Here is a 25,493-nt window from a genome sequence, read left to right on the forward strand (position 1 = left end):
GGTGCGCCTCTTAAAAGGCCAATCTGAAATGGTCAGAGACTTCAGGCTTACACGTTTTTGTATCTGATTTCTTTTACCTGACAGTGTGCCGTTCTGAACGAGAAACTGAAGCTCCTCCTCCAAACCCTTGAAGACGAGGCCCAAGCCACGCCCATCCCTCCTGGCACCCTCCCCCCAACTCCCTCCCTCACCATGCCCCTCCCACCAGAGGACTCCTCCAAGGACCCGCTTCACGATGGAGACACTCTGGAGCAGATGACTGGACCCTCAACCTCAGCGAAAGTCTTCAAGCCTCGCGATGCCTTGATGTCTCGCGCTAACAGTCTCAAGAAGGCCGTCAGACAGATCATTGAGCAGACGGAGAAAGGTAGCATCCCGTATTTGACCATAATATATTTTTGGCAGCAGTCTGCATTTTGGAAGTTGATGTAGTTTGGAAGATATCATAAACATGGAGAAAAAGTGAAAGGGAAGTGATAATCTTTAAAAAAAAAAAATTTGTGGTATTGATGTTTTGGGTCATTTGCAGCAGACATCTTTAAAGACACAGGAAACCTTTATGTGTTTTTTAATCAGCTGTTGATGAGCAGAATGCCCAAACGCAACACCATGAGGCCAAAGCAAAAGCTCTAGCAGACAAAGCCGCCACTTCTGCCACCAAGGCAACCACATCTACAGAGGGCTCCCCTCAATCCTCCACGCAGCCCAGCATCACTGTCGTGGCGCCGCCCGATGAAGAGAAGGAGGCAGAGAAAGGAGAGGAGGAGACTATGGAGAAGGAAGGAGGCAGGGAAGGAGAAGCAGAGGCGACTACGACGGGGGATGGTAAGGAGGAGCCTAAGGCATCTTTCTCTGTCTTCACCTCGGCTACTAAGGCCAAGATTGAGCGCAAGAAAGCAGGTAGGTCTCCAACCAGACTTCTACTCCCCATGGACCGATCTTGTTTGTTTTATTGGCAAATCTAAGGGGATAGCAGTTTAAGGTTTTAAAATTTCAAGGGGGAAATCCCCCAGACCCTGCCTCCAGTGGGGCTTGCCTCTAACATGCATTTCACTGCTAATCCCATCCCTTCCAAAGCTATTTTTTTGACCCAAAAATTGCGGGCTTTTACATAATCTTCCTTTGCTCATCATGTACCATTTAATACAAGTCTGCAAGTAAGGCTCTTGACCCAAAGTGGCTTACACACCATGAAATAGCTGATGACATTTCCCTTTTCAAATAAAAGAAAAACATATTCACTTTTACGGTGGTGGGAATTAATATTACTCCTTTAGACCATCTCATGTTTTTAACATAATCATCCATATCTCGCAAAAAGCTCAAATTTCCCCTTCTGTTTTGCTTCTTGTCCTCCATCCTGCTTCCATGTTGGATCAATTCATCGCTGATAACTTATCCATGCTCATCTTTCGCCTCATCCTTGCCAACCCTGCATAGAGCGAGAACAGCGAGAGCAGCTGAAGTCGCCTCGGACTCGCCGAGTTAGCCGCGGTAGTACCCTCTCCCCAGGCCCTGTGGGCCTGGCTCATCGCTTTGGTAGCATGGAGAATATATCATTCCTACCAGGCAAGTTGTAGAGGGAAAAGCGGTTTTGTTTTGAGCGTCATTTCAACTTTCCATCATGACACAATGGCATGCTAGCATACTTTCTCAGAGCATCATGGCAACTTTGCTGTTCACGGATTCGAAAAGTTTGATAGAGAAGTAGGACGGTCTTGTAATTTCACAAGTTGAGAGTTTCTAGAACCAAAAGCACATTGTAATCACTGCCCACGAGCAGCGTATGTGAAACAAAGTGCTGTTGTACCTTCACTTTCTAAGACTTTTACGTATTTGTCTTCAGATGGCAAGAGTGTGTGGAGAGTCATTACCTCAAATTTCTTCTTCTTTTTTTCTCCCTTTTTTTCTTCCATATCCAAGCTGGTGGTGGCTCGTTAATTTTCTGCCATGTTTTCCTAATTTGCATTCAATATTAATATTAGGTTATGCATTCCATTCAACTTTAGTGTGTTTAAAAATCTAATTAGCAAACACAGGTTTGCAGTTATCAAAACTTTTTACTTCTTTAAAATTTTTGTTCAGTATTTGTGAAATCTACGTCTCATGAAGATACTGGCTAAGTGATGATTTTATATGGTTTTCTGCATTTCTAGGTTTGGACACACTTTTGGGACCAAGTTTAGGAAGAGGAAATCCAATGCTCAGTAAAAGTAAGTTAATCAAAGTTTGAAACAAAATCTATGTTTGTTATAAATTTTGCATGTGTACTGTGATTGCGTGAAATTCCAAGGCCAGCAATAAAGCTGGTGTGGTCAGAACAGTGCTGCTAGCTGACGGTTGTGAACAGCACCCTCTATCGTTGATGCACAAAGCCAATACTCATGGATGTTTTGCTCTGATATTTGTCAGGTATAAGTGGTCTATCTGGTGGTTTCATGGGAGCTGGTCTGATCAGTAAGGTCCTGCTAGCCAACGCTGATGCGCTGTGTGCGGCCGCCTCACCCCTCATGGACCAAGACATTGAATCTGTGTAAGTATAAAACACTATTCCACCCATTTCATGGCTTTCCACAGTAAAAATTGTATCACGGCAGCAAAGTAGGTAAAAGCTTTGATTGCAAATGCGAAGGTACAATTGTCAGTGAAGTGCTCTCTTTTATTGAAATTGTTTCTCTTTATTTGGTCTTTAATAGTGAAGGTTATACCGAGACGTGTGTGATGAATAACTACTTTGGTATCGGTCTTGATGCCAAAGTCGCCCTGGACTTCCACAACAAACGGGAAGAACATCCCGAGAAATGCAGGTCGGTTCACACACTTCAGGTTTCGTTTTTTCTTGGTTGAGGACTTACATTATACAGTTGATATATTTTGTGATATATTGTCAGCTTTCGAGTCGAAGGTATTTTTCCATTGTAAATTCTGTCTTTGCATGCGTGACTCATTGTCACATTTTTGTTGTCATCTGTCACTGGTTAGTTGTAATTTTGTCTCTAGAATTTTCTTTGATTATTGTTCTAATATTGAGAATAATAAACTGTCATGTGAATCACAATTGTCATAATTGTCATGATAACAGTGATATTATTTTTGTTATCATAATATTTCATAATTGTCATGTTGCCATATTTTGTCATACATGTAGTTGTCATATTGTCATAATTTGTCATTTGTCATTGTCATAGCCGGACCAAGAACATGATGTGGTACGGCGTGCTGGGTGGCAAGGAACTCCTGCAGCGGACGTATCGCAACCTGGAGCAGAAGGTCCAGTTAGAATGCGACGGTCAACGGATTCCACTACCCAGCCTGCAAGGCATTGTGGTCTTAAACATTCCAAGCTACATGGGCGGGGCTAACTTCTGGGGGACCACTAAAGAAGACGAGGTGAGTTGAAGACAATCACAAGTCAATCCCAAGTATCTCATAGAGAATCAAAAGTCAGATGAAAAGACACATCACAAGTCAATTATAAGTCAATCACAAGTCAATCACAAGTCAATTACAAGTCAATCACAAGTCAATCACAAGTCATTTATAAGTCAATCACAAGTTAATCACAAGTCAATCACAAGCCCATCACAAGCCCATCACAAGTCAGTCACAAGTCAGTCACAAGTCAATCACAAGTCAATCACAAGTCAATCACAAGTCAATCACAAATCAGTCACAAGTCAGTCACAAGTCGATCACAAGTCAACTACAAGTCAATCACAAGTCAATCACAAGTCAATCACAAGTCAATCACAAGTCATCCAGTCTCAAGTCATTGTCCATTCCCTGTTTATTACGACCTGACTTACGACTGGTTTGTTATTGACTCAGTTGCAACTCGTTTTATTTTTCAGACCTTTGCAGCGCCCTCGTTTGACGATCGCATCCTGGAGGTAGTTGCCGTGTTTGGCGGCATGCAGATGGCGGTCGCTGTGTCTCGTATGATGACCCTGCAACATCACAGGATAGCACAGGTAATGACCGCCTCATCTGTAAACTAATTTTCATATTGTGTAATTATATAGTTCGTAATATTGTCTTTAGCATACAGGATGTAGAATTTCATGCTTTTTAATGGTATTGAATAATAAATGGATTGACTTGAATTCATGAAGTGCAGTCACACATGGCACACTTTGATTTCCCCCGTTTTTCTCATGTAGTGTTGCCAAACCTCTTTTGTTGATGAGCTTCAAATTCAGTCAGTTACATGACAATATTGATATTGTAACTTTGAAAAGACTTGATTTGGAAACCTTGTGAACAATTTCAGTGTCGTAAAATTTTAAAGTCGGAAAGGATGGTGTCCTGATATTTGGCACAAAATTGGGCAGAGAGTTCATTAACGGGGTGCACTGGCATTCCTTAGGTAACCCTCAAATGAACATGTCGGAATTTCTGAAGAGTTGACAAATGACAGATTAAACCATTACAGTCGAAGAACTCAATTCATGTGAATTTTGTACATCTCAGGTTGTGAATCATGCAAGGAAGAATTTCTTTAAAGTTGACAATCAGTGATAAATCATTATGATCTCAGAAGTCAATGCAAGTGAATTACTTGTAGGATATGTATCATGCATTGCCAGTGACCCGTTGTCCATTTTTTTGATTTCTCAGTGTCACGTGGTGAAGATCACCATTCTGGGGGATGAGGGTGTCCCCGTGCAGGTGGATGGTGAGGCCTGGTTGCAACCGCCGGGGTTCGTCAAGATCATTCACAAGAACAGGGCACAGATGCTGGTCAGAGATAAGGTCAGTGACTTGCTTTGTGCATTACTCATTGAGGGCGCTATTTGCCATTGAGTGGCTCTGTGCATTACTCATTGAGGGCGCTATTTGCCATTGAGTGGCTCTGTGCATTACTCATTGAGGGCGCTATTTGCCATTGAGTGGCTCTGTGCATTACTCATTGAGGGCGCTATTTGCCATTGAGTGGCTCTGTGCATTACTCGTTGAGGGCGCTGTTTGTCAGTGAATTAGTTGCTTTATGCAGTACTCATTGAGGGGGCTAGTTGCTGAAAATCTAAAAAAAAAATATTTTTCTTCAATATTGCATTTCAATTACCAATAAGCTTTTAAGAATGCTGAAACGGATTCTCATATGACCCCTAGCCTTTGAACTCTTGACCTTTGACCTCTTGACCTCTTGACCTCAGGCCTTTGAAAACACCTTGAAGTCCTGGACAGATCGGAAGAAGATCTGGAAACAGCTTCAGCCGTTGTCAGATGAAGAGGTGGTGCTGGTCAGGCACTTCTGCGAGACTGTCAACGGATTAGTCACATGGTACGCATTGGGGAATGTTACTCAATATAACCTTATGTTATATGAAGAACCACGAATGAGAAGTAGTGGAGGGGATTATTTTGTTCATGGTTTTTGAGGAGTATTTCTCTATCAGAATTTAGGAAAAGTGTTTGGTGATAATAATTGCAAAAACTTTGTCAAATTAGACAAAAATCTTGTAGATGTGTAGAGCATCTATAGACGTTTGGTCAGGTTCGTCAGATTTCAGTATGTTATTGGCTATCCGAGAAAGGCATCAAAAATGTTTGTCATTTTCCTGGCAAATTATTTCATCTTTCAAAGGTATTTCATGGCAAACTCTTTAACCTTAGATGTCCACTTTTGATTATTTTTTTGGTGGAAGGTTCTCATAATAATAGCGCTGCCAAATCTTTTCTGAAACAATTCGTGATTTCTGTTTTCCAGCATACAAAGAGCAGCAGAACAGAACCGTGCAATAGAGTCTGGCCTGATGCACTACACACAGTTTGTGACGACTACCATGGACCGATTCTGGGGCAGTGAAAAACTTGGAGAGGTGAGCCTAAATCCAAAAACTCCAATCTCAAAGTCTCCATTAACGTTTGTATCCCATTTTTATGTCTAAACTCTTTTAAAAGTTGCAGTCTTTCCCCTTTTCAAAAGCTTCTTTCCACAGATAAGTGTGTTGCTCCCAATTATAGCTGGGTAAAATTTGTGCAGTTACAACACATATCACAAATCAAGTAAAAAGTAACCAATGTTTGCTGATTTCCTTGGTTTCCTTTGCAGGGTACCAGTCGTAAAGCGCTGATGGAGCTGGTCAGCAGCGTGCGGAACCTTCACAGCGAGACCAGTCTATTCCTAGCTGCGAAGGCCTACACCACGCGCCTCGGCGACGAGATCTTAACACGACTCAACAGTTCCGTCAGCGCAACGGACGTAGAGCTGCGTAAAGTCATGCTGATAGAGGGCGCTTTGGGATTCCCCGAAGAGGAATATCATGTAAGCGTATTTTTCGTTTAAAAGACATTGCAGACCGTTTCATAACTTGAGCACACAGTGCTTATCAGTTACCCAGGGTGAAATGTTGGGTCTGAAACCAGACATGACCGAATCGTAAGTCGTCCAGTTTCAAGTCAAGTCGGAAGCTATTTCAATGAACTCTGACAAAAGTATGTATCATCATAATTCATCCCTTGTGTAAATCCTCATGCTGATATGAGCCGTAGTCGTAGCTCTAAACATCTGTTTCAGACACATGGGTCTATGGGATTTGGCTGTAGCCGCTTCCATAGGCGTCTGTGCAATTCTAGCCGTAGCCAAGGCCCTGCTGTCCCTGGCTGGTAATGTTTGTTTGTTTTTCATTCCTCCAGCAGCCGGATACTTACATCAAACGGACCAAAGGTCGCTTCAAGCTTCCCATGGTGTCACGCTTCAAGAAACCGACTAAGAAAGAGTTTAAGTCTACCTTCGCACCAGGGAGTCCGGGGGGATCGTCAGAAGGAGCTTGTAAGTACAATCGAACACCCTCCACCCGGGTTCAATTTTTTTAGTAAATGTGAGTAAACTAATACATAAATAAAGGAAAGAAATATATAAAGAGTAACTGTATTCAATTTGTAAAATCTTTAAAAATGTTGTTTCAGCTTCGGGTGAGTCACCAAGAGCCTGGACTCCTCTGCAGGTTGGTCTGTGGCTGGACAGTCTGTCCCTTGGAGAGTATCGGGACAACTTCATCCGCAACGACATCCGTGGATCGGAGCTGCTGACTCTGGAGAGACGAGACCTCAAGGTTGGCCAGAGACAAAAATAGTTTAATCTAAGACTAGGATTGTTTAGTTGAGCTGCAGCTGAAAGTCTCAGTTTAGAACATTTTTATACTCAGTCAGCCAAGCAGTCTGTGACTGACTCAGTCAGTGAACAGTGGGCTAGGCCTTACGGATCAAAAAATTTAAAAAAATATTACAGCCTACTTCAATTGTCATATTGCAGATTGCCAATCAGTGTTTTGTCTCTTGTTTTGACGCAGGACATTGGAGTGACCAAAGTCGGCCACATCAAGCGAATCCAACAAGCAATCAAGGAATTAGAGAAGCGCGATAGTGAACAGCCAGGGACGTCATACAGCTAGCGGCAGCGTGTTGCCCAGCAAGACCGTCCTTGATGTCATACAGCTAGCGACGGTGTGTTGCCCAGCAAGACAACCCTCAACGCCATACAGCTTGACGGCATGTTGCTCAGCAAGACAGCCCCTGACGTCATACAGCTAGCGATGGCGTGTTGCCCAGCAGACAGTCCCCAACGTCGTACAGCTATCGGCTGTGTGTCACGGAGCAGAATCTTATATGCAAGAGAACGGAGCAGGACCCTATCTCATGCACTGCCGAATAGTGGGGCTGAATCATGGCCCTTCAACAACAACAAATGCTGTGTTTTTGATTGATGTACCAAAAGTGGGAAGTGAACTTAGAGAAGAAAAGTGAAAAGTGAATGAACTTGTGTCAAATGGAGACTCGATTTCATCGGTTATTTATTTTTTAAACCATTGTTCAAACTGACAGACACCAATTTTTATGATCTGCCCCATTTAAGCTGTTTGAATTAGAATAAACTGGGTTTTTACAGTTTTCAAGCAGAGCCTTGTATTTGAAAAGAAAAAGGACAAACCTTGTCTCAGAGTTCTCTGTTCCAATTGTACATTGTAGGATCTTGACATTTAAAAGAGCCTTGTTGTTTTGAAAATTGGGGGGATTATTGAAGTTTTGTATCTTTGTGACTATGATGGTGAAGGCCAGGTTTATAGTTAGAAGGAAAGAAAGATTATATAAAACACTAAGCTGTCTTCTTTTGTAAGGCCGAAATGGAAAAGGGTGTCGACTACATGTGCTGTATGGATAGTGAGGACATTTCAGCACAAAAAAGCTGAGCGATTGAGTGTATATACTGTTGGTGGATTTGAAAGTATGGATGTCGTAGGTTCGATTCCTGTCTGCGCATTTTTGCACCAAGATCCTTTCTGTTCAGTTGACCAAACATCATGTGGCTTTGGAATGCCATATGTTTGATTCCTATTTGTGTAATGTTGCACTCAGGGCGTTTGGTTCTTATAATTGGTACGATGTAGTCAATCTTTTTCTAAAGTGAACTTAGTGTTGTATTGGAATAAACAGCCTTTCACTCATAAACGTTTTGAAGATGAAACTTTTCGAAATTCGAGTTTACTTTTTCGTACCTTGTCATTTTGAACTTCGTATTTAACCTTTTTGATACATCTCTTGAAGTTTCAATATGAAGAGAGTCTTTATTTTGTATCTGCAGAAAGTAAAGTCAAAGTTAAAGACTTGAGTATATTTATTCATTTTCACCTGTATTTAGGATTAATGATCTTTGATTGTACATTGCTTTGTGTAAACAGAGCCTTTTTATTACTTTTTTGACATTGATTTCAAAGTTTTTTTTTTTTCATCACAGTTTAGTTTGTCTTTACTGTTTACTTTTAATTTATTTACTCTTTTTTAATAAAATGTCCAACAGAAATCCGTGCACGGGATAAAAATGGTGAGCATAGTCAATATGTCACCTCGTGTTTTACTCTTTACGTTTAGTTTGGGTCTAAAACGTACCCATTTTAGAGAAAAGAATTTGACATATGTTCTGTAGCTATCGTTTCTTTAAGGCTGAGTATCATCTCTGGTAATGTCAATTGTCGTGTTATATCATGACTATCATTCCAACCGGGATCATTGTGTTGCAATTTATAATTGACATTTGACCAAATTATGTCAGTCATTCTTGAGTTTTTATTAGCAAAAAGGGACCACAAAATTCAAAATTTGTAAACTAAACACATTTTCATATTTCAACTTAAACTGGGAAAAAATTATGTAGTGAATCAAGGAAAAATATCTCAATAAGGGACCATTTTCTATAGATAGAATTATCACGGAGCACTCTTACTATTTTAGCCAAAAGTATGTAAATACCATTGGTAATATATGAAAATTTCTTATTTTTTCTTAATGTTATTTATAAGAAAAAGGTTATTTGTAGCGAGGAAGAATTATTCCTTCTTATTTGATTAGCTCATTTTTATTTCTTTAAATATTATCAAGAAATGCAAATTCCCTCTAGTTATGAACGTTATTTAATGTATATTTAAAATTTTATCACCGTTATCAGCACAAGATTTATATTCTAAGAAAAAATGTTTTGTATTTTATTTGTATTGGCACTTGCCAAGTTGTTAAAATAAATCTTAGCCCGTGTTTCTGTTTAGAAGATTTTGAGATTTCAATTGTAAAGTGTCAAAATATTGTACATCACAGTGCCATAAAACTGTGGCCTTTTTGGTGATAATGATCATTGAGAGTTTAGCCTGAGCCAAAGATGTTGTTTCTCTTCAGATATCGGTCTTAAGACGGAGTTGGAATATTTGTAGAAACTTTGCTCATTTCGGACGACAGGTTAAAAGTCGGCCAAACAAGGACCTCGCTTGTTAAAATGCTGACGTATTGACGTTTGCAAAAAAAGCAATATATTTACGTGGGTAAAAAATTGATCCTAAGGTCAGTTGTTGCGGTAGCACCATGTGGCAAAATCTCTTTTGTGAGTATGTGTGGTTCTGAAAAGAACCGGAGGGACTCAACGTTTCGGATAGTATGCTCTGCCCGTCGTCAGGAGATGACGAGAATTGGTCACCAGTTAATTTGGTTTTGTTGAGCAGTTCCGTTCTGCTTTTGAAACAGAGTTTGGGAAAACAAGTATTTGGTGAAGTCTACGGATGACATATCAAATACATTTTATGCACCAGGTTGTATGTCTGAAAATCTCTAGGAGATTCAGATGTTTTATTTATGACAGTGAAGATATTCTTATCAAATTTGACACACTTGTGATGGTTCGTAAGAGCTAATAGGGAGGCTAGGCAGAGAAGTGTCTTAGTGACCTCTGCGTTTCCTTCAACTATAGTAAGCAGTTTGCCATTTTTTTCTTGGCAAAACGACAAAATCAGGGATGCTTGGCAAAAATATGCAGTATTGTTTTTGAAAAAAAATTAACTTTTTGGCTACGTTTGCAATAGTTAATGTAAGTGGTTATTTGCTTTAATTTATTATAATGCCTTGCACAGGGTTTCCCCTCAAAGAATCAAATCATTTGGTTGATCGTTTTGGGTTTTTTTATTAATTACACAAAAAGTTTTGTATCTGTTATGAATTTGTTGAAAATGGTTGTTGGGTTGTTATAGACCCATTTGGGTCTTGCAATATCGAAAACGTATTTATGAAAACTTGAGGAAAATATGTCAACACAAAAGATGAAGTAGGCCATATTCAGGGACATCTCTTACAAACAACTCATATATTGGACATCTCCATAATCAAAACAATTTTTTTATTATTAGTGCCAGTAATATTATTTTCCCTTTAAAAGTGTAACTACTAAGAAATCTTTTGTAGACAAAGTAGAAAACAATATTAAATTGTTAGAACATTCTTCTTCAATCACCTTTTGTTTTATAAGTGATTTCGTTTTTAAAATCATATCCTAGTTCCGGATGGAATAATGAAATAGCTTTTTTTTTCATCAGAATTTGAATGAATATTCTTTTTTATTCGAAGCAGTAATTGATCTTTTTTGTGACCGTAGTTTGCTGAAGATCCGTTCATGGTCGTCTTGTATTTTTCTACACACACTGTGCACTTATTTCTTATGCACCAAAACTGTTTTTAAAAGGAAACAAATGATTCTTGAAATAGAAAGAACAATAAATACAACAGTTAAAAAAATCAGGTTTGTTTGTGTGCTTTACTGATTTCATTGTATTTATTATTTTTTTTTCTTCATTATTGTAATTTTTTTTTTTTTTTTAAATGGGTTTGTTTTGGGGTTTTAGTGTTTGGTTTTTTGATTTTTTTTTTTAATTTAGTATCAGTTTCATTTTTAAGAATTAATAGGTTTTTTGGCGTAAAATCTTTCCGCTTTTCATCGCGACTTTAACAAGTTTTAATGAAACCACAAATAATCACTCTTCCATTGGTCGGAAGTTGGAAAATACATACCGAAGTGCGCCCTCTTTTGACTGATGGTTTTTAAAAATGGCGGTGCATATGAAAAAGAAAACACAACTTTTGAAACTTTAAAAACAGGTTAAATCGTGCAAATATGTTCATGGTAGACGTTTGTTTCGAAAATTAACAATAATGAGACCGACATAGATTCCTGCATTTAGTCAAAAAGGTAATTTTAAGAATTGGAAACGTTTTTCTGTTTTGTTTAATATTTAAGTTGAGCACGCAATCACCATCACTTTAACGATCGTCTGCACTGCTCGTTTTCAATCGGTAAAAAAACCCAAAAAAGTGAACCTCGGAACCCCTCTATTTTCAAATTTCTTACACGGTTTGTATCGTTCCAAAATGACTTATACAACCTCAAGCAAACTTTTTTTAGTAATGACCCTATTTTTTGTAAAGTTAAAGTTAATGAAAAGTGTACACATGATTTATTATAAAAAAAAAAACTCGACATGAAGCATGTGTCAAGTCTTACCACCCTCTTTACCATGACAACAGTCACATTACTCACGAGCGCTACTGGCCCAGAGTGAACGTTGAAGTAAAATAAATGAATATGGGTAAATATTTCTCTTTTTGTTGAAATGGAAACAAGGAATGATCAGATAAGAAAGAAAGAAAAGTGAATTAAGTTCGAGTAGAGAATTATGGAAACATTATATTTTTCTCAGATGGAGGTGTTGAAGAAACTTTATCCAAGGACATTCACTCTATCAGAATATCTAGAAGGAGTCGGCTGCCCGGATCTTATTCAACCCCGAGACAAAGTAGGGTAGGTTTGCACAAAATCATGGAGAATCTGTCCCATTTATCTCTAACTGAAGCCTTTTGAGGAAGTCAAAATTCCTAATGCATAATGAACAGTTTATGCTCTCATCAAAATTTTGCAACTTTTTAATTGCTCAACATCTTTGCAAATGGCAGCTTTCGCTCCTTTGTACAAACCACCATCTTGGCCGAGATTGATGGTACCTTGCAACTTGAGGAACCAGTGAGCTTCAGGCATTGTTTGCATCAGGCGGAGGTGGTAACCAAATCTGTACAGGTGAGGATTACTATGCGGACAAAACAAAGACTAAAGTTTGAATGACACAAAACTTTTTGCTGAAAAGGTTGATCGGCCAGCACATAGTCACTGAATAAATGCAGTCATTTTCGCACATTATTATCCATTGATGCTACTACACAGAGTGTCAACAATATTTTTAATTACGTTCGTTACTGTATTTTTAGTTTATGGAATTACTATGCATGGATACAATGTACACATTTTTTAGAGTAACCATCCAATATTTTTCTATTTTGTTTTTGCTGTTCAGGTATTGAAAACACGCTGCGTGGCCAAAAATAAGAATGTCCTTCTGTTTGGAAAGTCCCAGGTAAATCGCCAACCATCAGAAACTTGGCAAACTGTATTCTTCCCTTTCAAAGATATTTAAAATTTGACATTTGAAATACAATTCCCAAACTCAGGTGTTCTTCCTGTCGGCAGAACAAATGTTGATATTTGAAGTTCCATCTAAAAAAGACATTCGAAATTTCATGATCGAGTTTGTGTAGCCTTTTACCAAAATGTGTTAATGAACACCATTTCGTAAACAGTTTAAATTTACTGTAACATGCTTATGCATCATGTGAAATTATCGATGAAATTTACACATAACATAACTTTTTCGTGATTGGCTTAATTTTTCAGACAAATGAATGGTGCGTTCCCGAATCCAATCAGACACTGGTCAACATGCCTCATTGGGAGCTCCTATTGGCCAGGATTGGCGATGATGTCATGCTCCATTTGTTGGTCAACCTGTCTGTGTTTCTGTTTGCTCCCCCGTCGTGCTACATCCAAGTGTGTGGTAAGTCTGTCAGTCCGAGTTTTCTATCTAGCTGTGTATCTTACATTACATTACATTGTGCCACATAATTTAATGTCAATTAAATTAACTGATTTAAAGTCATTCAATTAACTGATCGAATCGTCAATTATTAAACTTGTCAAAACAGAAATTAATCCATCAATTGATATCTAGTGGGCAATCAGTATTCACGCAATCAATCCATCAAACAGTTAAATTAATTTCTATGTACTTGTTGCCTTGTCAGTTCGTTGAAATATGCTGGAAGAATCTTCATTGTCCTATATTACAGGTTTTCCGATCTGTGATTTGATCTCAAGACCAGGTAAGATTCTTCATCATCCTAACCCCTCTGGGAACAGTTCTGACTTGGCGTCCGTAACTTTTCCCATGGCCAGTGTCTGTCATCGGAAGAAAGGCTGTGGCAGACTCCCCAAGACACGTAAGATTTCCAAATACTTCCCTCTGTCCTTATTTTGTATCTCTCATGTCAATGCAGTGTTTCAGAAACTTTCTTTGTAAGTTTTGACGGCATGTTTTTATTTTGATTAACAGATCGTCTGGAGTGTTTGCCGGCCAGTAATTCTGGAGCAAAGAAACTAATGAGCAGCATATTGACAGAACAGAAGCTGACCAAAAATGGCCGCTCAAAGGTAAAGCAAAAACATTGAGGAACTTAAAATGTGCTTTAGGAAACCTTCAGGGACGGATAGATGTGAAGCGTTCTGGCAAAAGGAGACAGAATTGGACAGAGGTCGAAATAAGGGTTTGCAGGTATTAGGAAAAACAATAAAATTCTCCTTACAATAAAATTTGTTGTAATTCAATCAGACATTCCATTGACAAGTCATGACTGTTTAAAGATTGCATTTATCAACAGTGTCGAACAAGTAAAATACTGAGAAAAAGGCCTTTAACTTTCGAGTTTTTGTAGTCGTGAATATGAAAGATGCCAATTGTTTTATTCCATGATTGTTATACTTTTTCTTTAAAATATCTGTAAAATGTATTTTAATGTTTTTGAGCACAAGAACCACGACACTTCAAAATAGATATAAATAGCAATAAATCAATCAAATCAAGACCTATCAAGGATTACAGATATCAATATATCTGAAAACCGGAGAAAAAAAATCCCCTGATTTGGTTTTGTGCATTTTTCTTCACTACAGCCTGTGCCCAGTTCCGTATTATTTTTTCAGAACGCTTGACATATACTAAGCAAAGTTGATTTCTTTGATTTCCCCAGATCAGCAGAACACGGCGACGATTCGTCCCCATGCAGAACCTACTGAAGGACATTCTGGCTGCTCACAAGTAAAGCAATTTCATTTCATGATTTAAGGCCATCCGAGAGTTTGCAAGAGAAATATACAATCACAGCTTGCTTGGGTGGGACTCGAACCTTGATCCTCTGCTTACTAGTGCAGTTGTCTCAGCCACTGGATCACTGAGCTTGCTGGACCAGCTGGTTGGTTCGAATCCGTTAAAGTGGCAATTACCACATGCATCTTTGGAAAGTGAATTTTGCACTTTCTATGGGCAAAGTAATTTCGCCAGCCATAGGCAAGCAATTCCAACTTGGTCTAAATTTTTGTTTGACTGTTTGTTCAACAGGAAGACCAACGTCACTGCACTTCTGGACGCTCACTGCCCGACCCCAAGTCATGGGGTCACATGTGAACGGTCGCTCACCCTACAGGACCTGCTGAATGACACCAATGAACCCTGGAGGGTCTTCCTTTTCCTGAGGGGGGTCTTGATCAGGGCCGTTCCATTCCCAGTGTGGGGCTCCATGCACAATCGCCAGGCATTCTTCAAATTCGTGGAGAAGTTTGTCAAGCTGGGAAGAACCGAAAAACTGGATTTGGAGCAACTCATGAAGAAGATTAACGTAAAGAGCAAATTATTTTTGTTGTTACTGTATTTTTTAAAACATGAGCAAGTAGTATTTTGGGGGAAAGTGGTTTATCCTCTTTCGTGTCTTCTATTTTGTTTAACCGTACTTCCCCCACAGTTTTCAAAATTTTGTATGACATTCCCTACAACATTTTTTTTTTTTATTATTTAGAATCCTTTCTGTGTAAAATATATGTCTAGGAATGTGACAGACGCCACAGGCAGGCATGCAATTTTTACTCGTATCAGCTGATTTCCTCGTTTTTCACTTCACACTAATATTGAAAATTGAAAAAACACTGTACAAAGTCTTGTAAAGATTGGAGTTTCCTCATTTTTTGTTTCTTCCAAGTTGCATGTCTGCACAGGGTGAATAAACAGTGGATTGACAGCACAGTCATTGACTTAATAACGTCTATTATGCAAGACAAAATATATTTTCAAAAGAGACAAAGTTCTTGGTTTTTTTTGTATTCCTCAGGTACAGGATTGTGACTGGACTCGACTGAAGAAGCTTGGAGGTCGTTCACCCTGTCGCTCTGACGCCTTGATGCAGGAGAAGATGGTGTCTAGTCTACTAGCGTGGATCATGTCCGACTATATCATGGCTCTCGTTAGGGTGAGGAGGAACCCAACAAGCGATTATAGTATTTTACTATTAATTAATCACTGTGGTGTATCTGCGCAAACTGTGAATTAAAGGGGAATGAACTGCACGAACGGTTTTCTTCTAAAGTTTGAACTTTGCACTGGAACATTTTGCAACAGCACAGCTTTTTCCTGAATGTCTTGGTTCTGGATAAACCAGACTTATTCAAGACATTGGGATGAAATCCTTTATTTTGTGTGGACCTCTATGATCTTGAAGAAGGCGGCTTATTTTGATTGTAGTATATTGTGTGTTATTTTCAGACTGCTTTTTATGTCACCGAGACCTCTTCACGCCGTAACGGAGTTGTGTATTATCGGAAATCCACCTGGAATATGTTGGAAAAGATGGGCATAGAACGTGAGTGATAATTCTGCACTTACCTATTATTCAGTTTTTAATAATATTTTTAAATAACTTTCATGGAGTGTTGAGTCTTTGGGGCTAGATAGACCGATCGTATCCATGAAGTTAAATTTCTTGGATTTTTTTGTTCCTATTTTCAGAAAAACTTTCCTTTTTTTTTTTTAGGAAAAAAAATGTTGACAAAATATTGTTGCAAATGTTAGGGAAATGATACAGCTTGAGAAAACATTGGAAAAATTCAGAACAAACATTGTGAACGTAAAATATGTTGCCAAGTTGTTGTTTCTGTGGTTTTATATGAATCTATATTTTTTATTTATAATTTGCAGAATGCGTAGCCTCTGGAATCTTGAAGCCCATCACCCATGTAAGCGATATCTTCTTAAAATATTGTTTAAATTTTTGTGGAGTTTTTCTCAAAGTTCTAAATATTTTCTATGTGCCCTCTGTGAATTTATGTTAGTCTTAACGACATGCTTATCTTGCATTTTTTTGTGTCCAAAACAAGTGCAAACACTCTGTACTGAAAAGATTAGAAAAAAATGGATGTTTGCCTTCTACTTGAAATTATGATGTTATTATATGACATCAAATCGAACTTAAGCCACGTCCAAAACTGGCATTGTTTTCTGGCTACGACTATTTAATGTTGTATGCCAATGGCAAATCCTACAGCCGCATGTACAACAGACCCGATTTGAAAATGGCCTGATAATTATCTCTCTTTACAGAAGCTGGCAGAGAATTTAATCTCCTCAGAAGCCACGTTAGGCTGCTCATCTCTACGCTTAGTGCCCAAGCCAAAGGGACTGAGACCTATCACCAATATGAGGCAACCAGCGGCAGGCAAACAGGTAAAACAATTTTTATGAGGCGAACTTTTGCATCACAGGGATGTAAATTTACATTGGCTTTTTATAAGATAGAATTTGACTATCAGCAAAAATTGTGTGCTCTACTTGCAAATTACAAGTTTTATCCTGTAATTTTTTGCTCAGGGTATCACCATCAACAATCTACTTGAAGACGTTTGTGATGTCTTGAGTTTCCATCGATCACAGGAACCATCATGTCTGGGCTCGTCTCTCTTCAGTGTCAATGAAGCTTACGAGAAATGGAAGCAGTTTGTTGTGGAATATAGGCAGCAGGATGCAAGGTGTGGCAGGATATCAATCACAAGTCAATCAAAAGTCCATCACAACTCCATCACAACTCAATCACAAGTCCATCACAAGACAATCACAAGTTCATCACAACTCCATCACAAGTCAATCACAAGTCAATCACAAGTCCATCACAATCAATCACAAGTCAAATCACAAGTCAATCACAAGTCAATCAAAAGTCCGTCGCAAGTCAATCAAACGTCAATCACAAGTCAATCACAATCAATCACAAGTTCATCACAATCAATCACAAGTCAAATCACACGTCAACCACAAGTCAATCAAAAGTCAATCACAAGTCAATCACAATCAATCACAAGTCTTGCCACGAGAAACAGAGGCCAAATGACAGAACAGGATTGTTTTATCACAGTTCGTTTCAACATCCCTTGAGATTGGATGACTTGTGGCTCAGAACAAATCCAAAAGTTTTGCTTAAATTTGCTATAATTCAATGAAGGGCAACACCCAATATCAACCCATTATCACTTGTACTACATTGTATTACATTGTGTTTATTCATTGAAGAATCAATACAACCATAGAGTGCTTGGGCTGTTTGGGATACTACAGTGACTTTAAAGGGTTAAAAAAAAAACACATTGTTATACAAGTTTTTTTTATCCAATGGCCTGATCATTAAAACAAGTATTTTCTGTTTAAATTCCAGACCTTTATACTTCGTCAAGGTGGACATCAATCAGAGCTATGATTCTATTCCCCATCTTGCCTTGTACGACGTCATTACTCAACTTCTCAAATTGCCGGTATGTCATTTCAGTGAGGCAGGACCCTTGTCCACACTATGTGCAGCCATTTTAATTGTTTCACCAGTATTGGAAGATTTGTTGAAATTCTATTGGTCAGCAGGCCACATCGTTTTTGTTGGCTGGAGACTGCTGCTTTTTGGGGGAAAATTTAGAAGGGCTAGGAGTTTCTTTAAACATAGCTCTATTTGTCAGAGAACAATCTTATAGTAAGTGAAAGATTTTTAACACTACGAAATGTGACAACTCATATTTGCTTTGACTGACACTTTCCGATTGTGTAGAAGAATAGAATGAATAAATCAGCCTATTAACATATTTTTTTGTTGTTTTACCCTGACTGTTCAGTCCAAGAATCAACTGTTCACCATCCACCGTTACGCTGCAGTGACCTGCAACCTGAGGAGGACATACTGTAGACGCACCTACTTGGAGGAAGGCTGTCACATGACCTGTCATCAGATATTACTGCAGCAGGCTCAGGAGGAACGTTGGAAGAATGCAGTTCTTGTCAACCGGGTAAGCCGTGGTTTGAATATTGTGTTTGGCCGTTCGAAATGGAAGTATACAAATTAGAAGGGCAAAAATGAAAATTTGGACTGGTTCAGGGTGCCAAAGTTGCATAAACTAGCTGCCTGTATTTTTGTCACATGTACAGAGAATGTAATGCAACTCAAGAGTTTTTTTTTTTCTTTTCTTTTTGGGGGGGGGGGTCATTTTTCAATTCATAGGTATGGAGCCAGTCTACAACTGCACAGCATGCGATGGCGCTACTGAAGAAACACGTCGGCTGTGACATAGTGAAGGTTAGATTCCGTTCCTATGTTTTTAGCTAACGTTTGTTCAGGCTGGGAAACTACAATCAAGTATTACAAGTTTTTATACTTGTCATATATAGGAAAGTCTAATTAGTTCATGTTTATTCACAAAATTGCATAACTGTTACATTAAAAGAATAAATAGACAAAAATGTGGCTATTACATGTGTGTCATTTCAATTTCTGTAACCCTAGATTAGTTGCTGCCAAGTACGATTAGGTCTCTAAAAATTAGCAAGTACTTGTAAGTTCTAAAAAATGGAAAAGTACTAAAATACATTTTAAGTTGATTTTTTGGCATTATAAAATATGTTTTCTAAAGGAATGTTATAAAGTGAAACGTTAGTACATAATTGTTAAATTGAATAATTTAAGTACAAAATAAGTAGCAGATGTCTTTTCCTGTTGGCCTTAATTATCAGGGTTCAATTTTCAGGCAAAGTGAAATATTTTCACAGAGACGCCATCGGCGACCACTAAGTCCCCACTAGGAGTGAAGATGACCCCAAATGGGTTACATAACCCCTGGATGACCCGACCTTTGTATCTGCCCTCGGGGTCATAGTGGTGAATCTCACCGCATTCTATCTCAGGGCTGGACTGGGCCGAGACATAAATGTCACCGGCGCTATCACAGCACACCCCTGATGGGTGAATGGGCTTACCGTCCTCTCCTACTGTATCCATGGAGATGACCGGGTTGCCATGGTAATCCAGCGACAGCAGTTTCTTCTCGGAGAAGTTTGTATAGAGGAGGTTGTTTTTACTGTCAATGGTCAGATAATCTCCGATCATAGGGGCCTGGATAGTTTTTACGGCTGATCCGTCTGAAGTGAAGATCGAGATGATTTCGTTTTCTTCGTCACCAATAGCTGTCTGTCCATCGCCATCCACTGCAATGCATGATGGGACACCACCGGACTCCGCAAATGGCGTGAATTGGCGGACGAGTTTCTCATCCCGGTTGAGAAACTTGAGTGAGATGTTGTCGTCCAGTACCAGCAGCTGGTCATCCTTGTCTATTGCTACCCCAGTGGGGTTGTCCACACAGCCTGGCCGGTCATTGGACGGATGGACACGGATGAACTGACCCTCAGGACCAAGAGTGACCAGCCTATTGCCCTCTGTGTCCGCAATGACAATACTGCCATCTGCGTACACGGCAACATCCGTGCAGTATCCTACCAAGCCATCATCACCATGGCAACCGGCTTGCTTGATGTCCGTCTTCAATGTCCACTTCTTGTCTGGAATCGTCAATCCATTTTGACCTCCAGGATCACCTGCTTTGACCTCATGACCTGGCTCCTTACCGATTCCGTCACTGTCCATTTTGCAGTCCAAATTTTTTTTTTGCAAGCCTTCCTAAAACAAAACAACAAAACAGACCAAAATGGAGTGAAGTGAAAATATTATTACAAAGGAATTCTACAAGCTAGGCCAGGCTGTCTCGCCGTTTGCCAACTTAGCCCAATTCCACTTTCTTATCCTCCTAGTACATTGTGAAACACATACATGTAACTTTAAATGAAAAAGAACATAATGCATGTACTACTGCAGGATACATTCACTGTCACACATGTAACATGATGCTAGCAACACTAAAAAGAGGTATAGCCCAATTATCTTGAAATTTGCATTCAATTGAAATTTACACCAAAGCAAAGTTACCTTTGAACTATCTGCAACCAAGAGTTGATTGTCTGATGCACCGTCAAGATGTTGCTTCCCCACGCAATAAGCAACAGGTTTCTCCGTTGATAGCACCTAACTCCTCAACAGTACTCATGCACAAGGTAAAGGAGAGACTAGAGCTCTTATGTTCCAGGTTGGAGGAAGCTTGTGCAATCACAGTGTCTCACTTACCAACAGGAAATGCTGGTGTGAACATTCCTCCACAGCTATCTGCGGTTTGCCACACGTCCGCTTCCAGTAGGTTACAGGAACTTGGCAGTGCCACTTAGTGTGATGTTGAGTGCCTGATGTTTGTCTTATATTCTGTTTGGGAAAGCCTCGATATAAAAAGGAGCATAAACAAGGAAATGACAGCTTCTGAATTGTATACAGGAAACTTAAAAGTATGACTTGACAAATCTACAAACATGTTTTGTTTTGTTTCTATGCATAATCCAAAATGTGTATCAATTTTTATATCTCTGTTGAAGATGGCCAAATAAAATTGAAATTCATTTTAATGGGCAATTTTGGATTTTTTCCAAATGTGATACCTTAGCTTTCGCTTTAAATGAATCATTTATAACTGTACTTTTTTGAAGCTCAAAATAAATTTACTTACCAAAATAAAAGTACCAAGTCTATAATGTTTAGCCCCTAAATCCTAAATAATTGATAAATAAACAGAATTTATATAAATAGTCGTTGGGGCATTTTATATTTTTTCCTCTCTATGTATCCAGTTTGGTGGTCGTCATTACTTGAGGAAGAAGGGAATTCCTCAGGGGTCTATCGTTTCATCTCTGCTCTGCAACTACTTCTATGCTGCCATGGAAACCGAATGCCTGCCTCCAATTGGACAAGATGAGGTGCGTGTGCAAGGGCTGACACCCCCCCCCCTCCCTCCAGACTCGATCCTTCTGTCTGACCATGTTAATTATCACTGGAAAGATTCCAAATATCATTTCTTAAAATAATGTCAGAAAATGTTGCCAGTCTTTGTTCTCTTTATGTGTTGAAATTGACACCTCAGATCCCCCTCCAGACACCCCCCCCCCCCCCCCCAAAAAAAGGTCCCCCAATTTTGCTGCCTTTGCTGGAACATTGAAGCTCAGACTACTTAAGATGTCACAAATGTCAAATTGTTTCCTGTTTTTTTTTCTACACAGTTGATGTTGCGACTGATTGATGACTTCTTGCTAGTGACGCCAAATCTTGAGAAAGCAAAAGGTTTCCTCACCGTCTTACTGAATGGTATAATGTAACAAAACATCTTTTGTAGTTTAGAATTGTTTAAATCAATTGACTGCACTGAATTTCTTTGTTTTTTTGTATTGATTAATAGTGACTGTATTCATGTGTACCTTAGTGGTTTATTTGATTATTGTAATTGAAATACAGTTTGGTATGTAAACGTGACAATAAACGTGATGTTTGTTTTGGTACAAAAAATTGATTTTTGTTGCTTTGTTCTTTTATTCAGGTTTGCCAAAGTACGGCTGCCAGACCAACCGGACCAAGACGTTGACGAATTTCCCCTTTGTGTTCGACGGCCAACAGATCCAGAGCATTGGCCAGTCAGGTAACAAAATGTTTTAAAAATGGGCCCTCAAAGTGTTTTTTATTAAAAATGTTTTGCTTTAGCAAGACTGTGTCCCTCGTTATCCCCTTGGGTTTCATTATTTGGTGAGAGTGGTTCAACTTGGTGTTTTTTTTTACAGAACTGTTCCCATGGTGTGGACTTCTGTTCAATACAGAAAATCTGGAAGTCTGTAACGACTTTACTCGCTACAAAGATGTCAGTAAGTTACTAGCCTGTTGGTCAGTCTGTCTATTATTGTTTCTCTTTGTCTAAGTTGTGTGCATAGCTTTCTTATTAACTTTTTGCAATTCTTATATTTCTTTCTCAGTTGGAAGTTATCAAGTAGTCATATACCCAGGGTTTTAATTACAAAGCATGGCTTTATTTGAATGACATGGTTACGGCTTACCATACCACATGCCCCAATGGATGTGGCTGAGTTCACTCCTCAAAGACATGTGTGTTACTGTAGCCGTAGCCAAAGTCATTCAGCTTGATTCTCTTTTCTTTTCTCTGCAGGCATACGGTACACCATGTCCTTGGATAGTTCAGGGGATGTCATAAGTAAAGTCAAAACCAAGCTGATCCAGTAGGTTCATTCACATTTGTGAGGCGTTCTGGCAAAATGAGACGGAACTGGGCACGGGCCTTAGTGGAGAAATAAATTTAAAAACATGAATTGGGCGATTTGTTTCCCTTCGTTTCCAGATTTATTGATATTTGTAATCTTCCATATGTCTACTTCACATATTTTGAAGTAATAGTAAGAAAAACAAAAACAAAAATCGGAGAGAAAAGTGGCATCTTTCATTCATACAAATCTCAAAACTTTACACGCCTTTTTCTCAGTATTTTACTTTTGACATGTCAACCTAAATGCAAACTTTAAACAGCCATAACTTGTCAACGGAATGTCCGATTGAAGTGCAACAATCAGTATTATAAGAAGGATTTTATTCTCTTTCCTAATACCTGCAAACCCTCATTTTAATCTCTACCCAGTTCTGTCTCATTTTGACAGAAAGCCTCACATGTTCACTATCTGTGCCATCAGTTTTTAATTATATGCTGTTTGTATGAAATTTACTTTGTACACAAAACTTCCTGTATTATCACAAAATTTACAGCAGTGTACTTATAGGTACTGTTGGGAGTCCATACAATTACAGGCCATTAAAAGTGTTGGTTTTTTTCACTACATGTAGATTAAAATTAACAAAACCTTCTGATATTACTTTTTTGGTCAAATGTTGTGGTTCCTTTGCGATGAGGTTGCTTTGTGTCATTTATTTATTATTATTATTTATTTTTTTTTACTTTAGAGCTATGCAGGCCAAGTGTGCAGGTTTCTTTCTGGATCCACAGGTGAGTTTTTCAAACTATAGAGGGCGTGCTTTGCATTTGCAGTGAATTATTTTTGGTCTTGGACTCTGATCCAAATTCAACTTCACTTTCATCAGGCATGCAACTTTTCCTCGGATCTGTGGATTCCTCATTTTTCACTTCACACTTATGCCATTAAAAAGAAACATGAAAGGCTAATAAAATGCATGACCAATACTTTACTTAAATTTCATATAAAAAGCTTCACTGACTTTCAGTGGAAAAGGTGCTTCATGTGACTATTTTTTTCTCAAAAAAATTACTATTAATACTTTGTGTTTTGTGACCTCTACTTCCATATTTGGTTTGACTTTACTTTTTTTTACTCATTTAAAATTGATTTTTGAAAATTGTTGTGCAAGAAGCCTTTTAAAAATTTGTTTGTTTTTTTCATTCAGATCAATTCCTTTCTTACCGTCCGGAGAAACTGTTACGAGATGCTGCTGATGTGTGCATTCAGATTCCATAGTCTGCTCAGAGCACTGCCGCATCACTTCAAGACAAGCAAAAATGTCTCAAGGGAACTACTGGGTTAGTTGATAATTCTCCATCAGTTTTGTTTATGCTATCTTTTGTCATCGTTTGACAGTTTTGTTTCCTCTGCCATAACTCAAAAGAGAAAAGACAAAAAAAATTATCCATGCAATAAATTTCAAGTTGTTACATGTGCAAAGAAGGCACTTAATATTACAAAAGATGGACAGATATGGTAAATGGTTGGTATGGGTTATTCAATTGATCATATTTTGATCTCTTTTCTTCCAGGTGTCATCTTCAGGCTGATTGACAAGATGCACAGAGTTGGATGTCCTCTCAAGAAGTCAGAAACAAAATGGTAAGGTTCCCCGTTCTCATTAAGTGAACTCGTTAAAATTCAACCCTCTCCCAAAGAAATAGGTCGGCTGTTTGTAGAAGAAAGTGATGCTTAGTTCTGTAAGAGTCACAGCAGTACAGCTTTGGGTACTTGTCACATAATGAGTTGCTGTCAAGATTTATTTCACATTCAATTTGCCTCAGACCTGAAAAGCTTCTTAATTATGAAGACGTCAGCGATGAAACTGAAGCCTTGATGAAAACATGGTTTTAAAAAAATGCCTAAAAATAAAAAAAATGTTTCGCATTTAATTACTTTGTTTACAATTTCTGTTGGTGTTGTTTTTCTTTTCAGGTTATGCCTGACAGCCTTCCAGACCAAGCTGCAAATCCATCAGAGCAGCTACAGACGACTTCTGAAACTCATCAAGAAAACTCACAGGAAAGTCTCCAGATACATGGTAAGTTAGTCCTCAATATTTGGTACTCTCTTTCTTTTCCATACAACTCATTATCACTTAGTGTCAGACTCTTTGCTCAGATTTTAACCAAAAAAATTGAAGCTCAGGTATCTCCTGGACAATAAATTAATTTTGTTCAATATTTGTTTCCTAGGAATTTCTATAGATTTTGCAAATTTTTTTTTTTTTTTTTTTGGCTGCTGAATTGAAAATTAAAACAAAAGTTTGTAAATAAGGACCTTTTGCCAAAACTCAGAGGATTCAATGACAACACTCATGCGCTTATTGTAACAGTTTTTTGGAGGGCCATTTTCCATACCAATTAATTTTTTTTTTCTAAATTGTTTATTTTCAGGTGCGAGCAGATAAGGAAACCTTGGAGTTGGCTTGTTCACCTGCCCTGCCGCAAGCCTTCAAAGCCATGAAGACATAACCTGCTATCCTGCTGTTCCACAAAACACAGGTAAGCGGCCATCTGCATCAGACACAGTTCAACAGAGATAATCTTAAACTGAAAAAAGGCAAAAGAATATTTACCTTGGTTTCTGAGGATCTTAGACTAATTTCATGGAGCCTCAGAATTATGCTAAGCATGAAAAAGGATTCGCTAAGAAAAAAACAGGTTACCAGGGAAAATATGAGGCATTCTGGCAAAATGAAACAGAAAAAATGAAGCAAAAAAAAAGGTGGGGGATTTTTTTTTTTTTTAGATTTTTCAG

The 25,493-nt window shown here is 38.6% G+C and overlaps 3 protein-coding genes across 10 annotated transcripts in view; 2 read left to right on the forward strand and 1 right to left on the reverse strand.

The window, feature by feature from the left end:
• LOC119724332 (diacylglycerol kinase delta-like) overlaps positions 1-11,055 on the forward strand; it is a 59,640-nt gene extending 48,585 nt beyond the window's left edge. For 6 of the 8 annotated variants that reach the window (XM_038195330.1, XM_038195331.1, XM_038195334.1 and 3 more), the window contains 15 exons: positions 85-367; positions 577-900; positions 1,441-1,569; positions 2,157-2,213; positions 2,413-2,533; positions 2,697-2,807; positions 3,189-3,390; positions 3,852-3,971; positions 4,618-4,752; positions 5,157-5,284; positions 5,711-5,822; positions 6,056-6,268; positions 6,640-6,775; positions 6,913-7,058; positions 7,296-11,055. In XM_038195330.1, the coding sequence (XP_038051258.1) occupies positions 85-367; positions 577-900; positions 1,441-1,569; positions 2,157-2,213; positions 2,413-2,533; positions 2,697-2,807; positions 3,189-3,390; positions 3,852-3,971; positions 4,618-4,752; positions 5,157-5,284; positions 5,711-5,822; positions 6,056-6,268; positions 6,640-6,775; positions 6,913-7,058; positions 7,296-7,397 (2,319 nt within the window). In that variant the 3' untranslated portion in view covers positions 7,398-11,055. The remainder of the gene's footprint in view (positions 1-84; positions 368-576; positions 901-1,440; positions 1,570-2,156; positions 2,214-2,412; positions 2,534-2,696; positions 2,808-3,188; positions 3,391-3,851; positions 3,972-4,617; positions 4,753-5,156; positions 5,285-5,710; positions 5,823-6,055; positions 6,269-6,639; positions 6,776-6,912; positions 7,059-7,295) is intronic. The other 2 variants (XM_038195332.1, XM_038195333.1) reach the window with 2 other exon arrangements.
• A 299-nt stretch (positions 11,056-11,354) lies between these two features.
• Positions 11,355-25,399, forward strand: LOC119724335 (telomerase reverse transcriptase-like). The gene is made up of 27 exons (XM_038195339.1): positions 11,355-11,503; positions 12,012-12,112; positions 12,265-12,385; positions 12,660-12,719; positions 13,037-13,196; positions 13,489-13,638; positions 13,752-13,849; positions 14,446-14,513; positions 14,814-15,090; positions 15,577-15,714; positions 16,008-16,104; positions 16,440-16,477; positions 16,842-16,964; positions 17,109-17,266; positions 17,947-18,043; positions 18,392-18,562; positions 18,775-18,849; positions 21,279-21,404; positions 21,705-21,789; positions 22,019-22,117; positions 22,257-22,337; positions 22,637-22,706; positions 23,440-23,482; positions 23,899-24,031; positions 24,266-24,335; positions 24,669-24,774; positions 25,130-25,399. Exons 2-27 carry the CDS (start codon positions 12,012-12,014, stop codon positions 25,205-25,207), a joined length of 2,823 nt encoding a protein of 940 aa, XP_038051267.1. The 5' UTR covers positions 11,355-11,503; the 3' UTR covers positions 25,208-25,399.
• LOC119724333 (protein lin-41-like) lies at positions 18,913-21,184 on the reverse strand. Its single transcript, XM_038195338.1, has 2 exons — positions 20,533-21,184; positions 18,913-20,226 (listed from the first exon to the last, which is right to left on the reverse strand). Exon 2 carries the CDS (start codon positions 20,191-20,193, stop codon positions 19,294-19,296), a length of 900 nt encoding a protein of 299 aa, XP_038051266.1. The 5' UTR covers positions 20,194-20,226; positions 20,533-21,184; the 3' UTR covers positions 18,913-19,293.
• Positions 25,400-25,493: the final 94 nt, after the last annotated feature.

The sequence above is a fragment of the Patiria miniata genome, unplaced genomic scaffold, assembly GCF_015706575.1.
Source record: "Patiria miniata isolate m_02_andy unplaced genomic scaffold, ASM1570657v1 HiC_scaffold_18, whole genome shotgun sequence".
NCBI lineage: Eukaryota > Metazoa > Echinodermata > Asteroidea > Valvatida > Asterinidae > Patiria > Patiria miniata.

Coding starts and splice junctions, on each gene's coding strand:
- LOC119724335 (XM_038195339.1), top strand. CDS start 12,012: ATGGAGGTGTTGAAGAAACTTTATCCAAGGACATTCACTCTATCAGAA. Junction 14,514..14,813: donor GACATTCTGGCTGCTCACAA/GTAAAGCAATTT, acceptor TTTGTTCAACAG/GAAGACCAACGTCACTGCAC. Junction 24,775..25,129: donor GGAAAGTCTCCAGATACATG/GTAAGTTAGTCC, acceptor GTTTATTTTCAG/GTGCGAGCAGATAAGGAAAC.
- LOC119724333 (XM_038195338.1), bottom strand. CDS start 20,193: ATGGACAGTGACGGAATCGGTAAGGAGCCAGGTCATGAGGTCAAAGCA.